The 5,097-nt window shown below is 44.2% G+C and overlaps 1 gene segment (V, D, J or C); it reads right to left on the reverse strand.

The window, feature by feature from the left end:
- Positions 1 to 2,814: 2,814 nt before the first annotated feature.
- On the reverse strand, positions 2,815 to 3,304 carry LOC109023225 (immunoglobulin heavy variable 1-46-like). The segment is given in 2 exon segments: positions 2,815 to 3,131; positions 3,218 to 3,304. Coding segments are annotated over 2 exon segments (363 nt in total).
- Between the last annotated feature and the right edge of the window lie 1,793 nt (positions 3,305 to 5,097).

Below are 5,097 nucleotides of genomic sequence, written 5' to 3' on the forward strand. Positions count from 1 at the left end.
TATTCAGCATTCAGCTCTTTCTATTTCTTCAGGAAAATAGAGGGGTTATATCTGTATGGAAAATGGGGCAAGTAGTTTTCAGCTGATTCTCCTGGGAAGTTGCTATTGAAATCACCCAAGTGATGCTCTGACACAGGATTTTGGAGAGGACGTTGACCCCTGGTGGTCGCTGTCAGCAACACGGGTGCTCAACCCTGGTGGGTGCCTTTGTTACTGTTTTGTCTACAAGAGATTTTAGCCTGTCATGTGCTGCATGCAGGTGAGTTTTTAAACCTCAGATGAGGAAAATAACATGACCACATAGAAGATGAGGAAATTGAAGACCTCACTTCATCAACCACATTCCACTGATGAGAACCGTTTACACAGAGAGCCAGGGATGAGCTAGGAAGAGGAAGGGGCTGGGGAAGATCGTACATAGAAGGACATATCCAGCCTGCTTGAACACCCTGTGGAAGAAGGGTTTAAATGTTTGTCCCCAGCTAATCAGGGGTATTTCAAGACCTTCACAAGCTTTCAGAGAGAGAGTTTTCATGAACAAATATCCATGCATTACTCAGAGTTGTATTTTTTCATATTTACTCTTCTTCTCTAGGCAGCTCCACAGCAGGGTGTTCTCAGAATTCTCCCTGATCCTCCTTGAGTTCCTGGTGCAGCTCCTGGAGGAAAAGCCTGCATGGGGGAGGGAGCCCTCCTCATGTGCAGCCCTGAGGCTGTCCCATCACCTCACCCACCACTGCCCTTCAGTCACTTGATAAACATTTCTGAGCTAATCTTCCTGAAACGTGTGGTTTTGCACAGTATGTTCACCAGGTTACAAAATACTTAAGCTCTGTCTATTTCCACAGGCACGTATTCCTTTCTGGAGCAAAGGTTGGTCTTGAGTGTGTGGTAGTGGATAATTAGTGAGAGGAGGTTTGTGTGCATCTTGTTATCTCCCAGAGTGTATCCACCATGGAGTTGACACCCACAAGCAAGCAGATGGACTTGCTCACTGGAGGATGACAAACATTTTCATAACCTATGACCTCAGTGGTGCTCTTTCCCTGCAAGACCAATCATGGTCACGCCTCTGGCTAATGTGCAGTCAGCAAGGATGACCACTGCCCACCTCTGAGGGCTCCCTCCAGGTGCCTACCCACTTTGTAAAGGGAAGCTTTTGTTCCTGCCTGGATCCCATGCATGTGTTTGCATTTGCTGCACAAACCGCCTTATTCAGAACCACCACCCAAGAGCTTACAGTGTGTCTAATCCAACTCTAGGGCATTATACAGGAGTCTCTTATTGTCAGGTTTGCCGTGTCTCATTGAAGGATTTTCATTATGGGATTGACCAGAACTTGCTGGCCTTTTAGAGATGTGAACCTGCCTGAAATGTTGCAGAATCCGGAGGACCAGAGAGAGATCTTGGGGTGTATACAGGAGGATATTTTTATTATTGAGTACACCCAGACCCAGCAGACTCAATGACCAAAGACTGGGCACAGAACAAAGAGAGCGCTTGACTTTTATACACACTTCCCAAAATGGGGTGGGCTAGCTTGAAGCAAGCTTAGAGTGGCACAAAAGCAGGGATACAGAGGCAGGACAAAGACAGTTAATCAAATTGTAACAGGTTCATAACTCAGGATTGCACATGACCATTGCTATGCAACCCAGATGTCTGTTATCTAGGTTTTGTTCTAAAGAGCCTTGCACTGGTTGATCTCATAACACTCACTCCGGTACCTAGACAGCTGTAGTTCTGGCCTGCTCAGGCTTCTCATGACCTTCGTTGTGCTTCTTAGATAAAACAGAATACTTGAAGTTACTAGTTACAGAGAACAAGAATCTATAAACTCATATCATAAAACAAAGGAAAATTTGTTTTTCTTCTCCCTATGTTGAGGGAGTGCTGGAAGAGTCTCCAGAGCACATTAGATAATATTATTAAGACTTTTCCTGGGTCTGGGCTGTGCTTGTTGCTGCCTCTGGGATAAGTCAGCCTAATACAGGAAAGCTTATTTCTCTTTAAAAAAAATTTTTTTTTTAATTTCCAGCCTCACTAAAAGCTTAAAAATCTTACTCTCTGGGAAGGGACATTGTAAACCAGAAGTAAGAAAAACTCCAAATTAATATATATTTTGTGGATTTTGGAAGAAAGTGCTCAAATAGTAATAGCCTCACTTACTTTCCCTCTGACTAATATCACTTCTAGAAAGCCATTGAAAATACCTGGGTGTTCCAAGATAATTTAGGCTTGTTATATTAGGGGATCACCAGAAAAAGAAAGAACCAAGCGTTCTTGTAGATTCATCCATTGTGACTTATCTGTGACTGTGGTGCAGGATGGCTGTAGTGGAGGAGGCGGTGTCCGTGTGGGGCAGGGATTCATGGGAATTCTCACACCTTCTGTGCAATTTCACTGTAATCCTAGAACCTCTAAAATGAACTTTATGATAAGAAGTGACAGAAACATTTGAAAGACAATTTTCCCACTTTGTAAGAATCATGCTTACTCTTAACATATGACCAAATAACCTTGCTCCAAATTATTTATTCATCTAATTCAAAAACTTGTTCATAGTAGCACCTTCATGGTATGTTTGTATCAACTTTACTGAGTGTGGCCTTTCCCACTCTGTCAGTTGGCTTATGTGGTGGCTCTTGAATGGAATATTTCTCTTACAATTAGATTGTGTTTCTATTGTTCTTTGTTCTCAAATATATAACCCGTTTTCTAAACAGTCTTAAACTGAATAACGCCTGTCATTTCCTCAGCTCAGCACAGCTGACTCCTCCCTCAGGGTTTCTGACACTCTGAGGATGTGGTTTCTCACACTGTGTCTCTTGCACAGTAATACACGGCCGTGTCCTCAGATCTCAGGCTGCTCAGCTCCATGTAGACTGTGCTCGTGGACGTGTCCCTGGTCATGGTGACTCTGCCCTGGAACTTCTGTGCGTAGCTTGTGCTACCACCACTAGGGTTGATTATTCCCATCCACTCAAGCCCTTGTCCAGGGGCCTGTCGCACCCAGTGCATATAGTAGCTGGTGAAGGTGTATCCAGACGCCTTGCAGGAAACCTTCACTGAGGCCCCAGGCTTCTTCACCTCAGCCCCAGACTGCACCAGCTGCACCTGGGAGTGAGCACCTGTGGAGAGGACACAGTAGAGAATGACAGTCCTCTAAACTGGAAAAAAATCCCTTCCTCAGCCCTGGAACCAGTTGGCCCTTTACCTGGAGCTACAGCCAGCAAGCAGAAGACCCTCCAGGTCCAGTCCATGGTGAAGAACTTTCCTCTCAGAGGCTTCTGTAGAGAAGGGATGTGGTTGTTGGATGATGCTTTCAGGGCCCAGATGTATCCATATTTACCTCAGTAGATCTAAGGTTATTTGCATATTCATGAGACAGATTATTTCATACCTCAGAGCCGGATCGAGGTTGAGAAAGAAGATAGATGTCCCATCTGCCACACAGGAGTGGGATGCTGATGGTCCAAGCCCTAATCCCGCTTGAGGAAATGCATGTCCTGCTCCATTTCTGTTTGCGGACAGGATCCTTTCACTGAAGAACAAGTCCCCACAGATTATGCTCCTCACTCTGAACCCATATTTCATTAGCGTCAAGACCATCTAGATCATTTCTGGACCATCACTGTCCACGACACTGAGCACGTGCCTTGGCCCCATCATGGTCCCCTCAGGCACCAACACAGCTCACTGTTGACTCTGAGAAACTGACTGTAGATGTTCCACGTGACTCTCCAGCAGGTTCCTCTGAGATTCGTTGGGCGCACCTGAGACAGTGTCTCCATCACCTGCCCGGTGTCTTGATTCCCCAGGATCTTCAGCAGAAACGCTCTGGGTTTACAGAATTGCCCTGAGATGCATAATTGGAAATGGTTTTCTTATATCACAGAAACAAGGAGTCAGAAGTTGAAACAAGAGTTTGGAGTTCTTTATGAAATCATGTTCCCAAAATAACTTCCAAGAAATTTGTGTTTTGGATAATTATGGGTTTTATATTCAACTCCATTTATTAGTATTTTGTGAAGTATTTACATACTTTCAGTTCATATCCATAGATCCTCATCTTTCCATATTGCTTTCTGAATCATTATGTCCGTGCACCCACCACACTCTCAGATCCACCACTGCCCTGTCACTCACACAATGTAGGCAACATTACTTAACACTGAAATCTGAATTTTTTGTTCGTAGGAATATAGTGACTCCCACAATTCTGTATCCACTGAAATAGTAAAATCATACCTATTCTTCACATTTTCACTATTAAGATACTTATAATCCTAGAAGCCCAATTTAAAAAATAGTTCTCATTGCCTGAAGTTATATGAATTGTTCCATTGTAGCAGGATATTTGAAGGCATATCAGCAACTTGTTGAACGGTTATTTTAGATTTTTTTTTTTTTTTCTGACGAAGGAAAACCAAGGCCCTGAGAGGAAACCTCCTCCCCAGCCTCCTGTTCTGGGGCTGGACCGTGTGGTGCGTGGCTCCTGAGTGCCCCCTCCTGCCCAGCACTTACCTTTCAAGGAGGTTTCTGTCAGGGCTCACAAAACATTTTCTCCAGAGTCTTTAGTCCGGCATAAAGTGCCTGTGTCCTGGCTTAGAATACTCTTCCAGCGACAATATATGCTGCCAACACCATCTCTTGAAACAATTGATTAGCCTAACTAATCCTATTGAATTCTGCAGAAAGACCCAAAGAAAAGATTCTAGGACACAGGAGGGAGCCAGTGCTCTGAAGCTCCAGGTGCACTAAATCAGTGGAGACACAGTGAATACAAGAGCTTGCAGGGGTTTGGGGAGGGTCGTGTTTCTTCATTAGGCTCTTGTAGTTGAATGTTGCATTCGAGAATACCTGTGGGTGTAGATCTATTCAGATGAAAGCCATCTCTGTGTCTCCTAGTCCGATAACACACATTTTCCCTTCTTCCCAGTGTCGTGCCTCCTACACTGACACTAGGTCTAGGTTTATGCCATTTTTTTTTGTCCTAGAGATCTAAGAAAAACAGGATACAAGTGGAGACTTGGGAAGTGCATGCAGTTTTTTTTTTCTTTTTCCTTAGCTAGGAACCCTGCAAATGGCCCATGG

The sequence above is a fragment of the Gorilla gorilla genome, chromosome 15 (genome assembly GCF_029281585.2).
Source record: "Gorilla gorilla gorilla isolate KB3781 chromosome 15, NHGRI_mGorGor1-v2.1_pri, whole genome shotgun sequence".
NCBI lineage: Eukaryota > Metazoa > Chordata > Mammalia > Primates > Hominidae > Gorilla > Gorilla gorilla.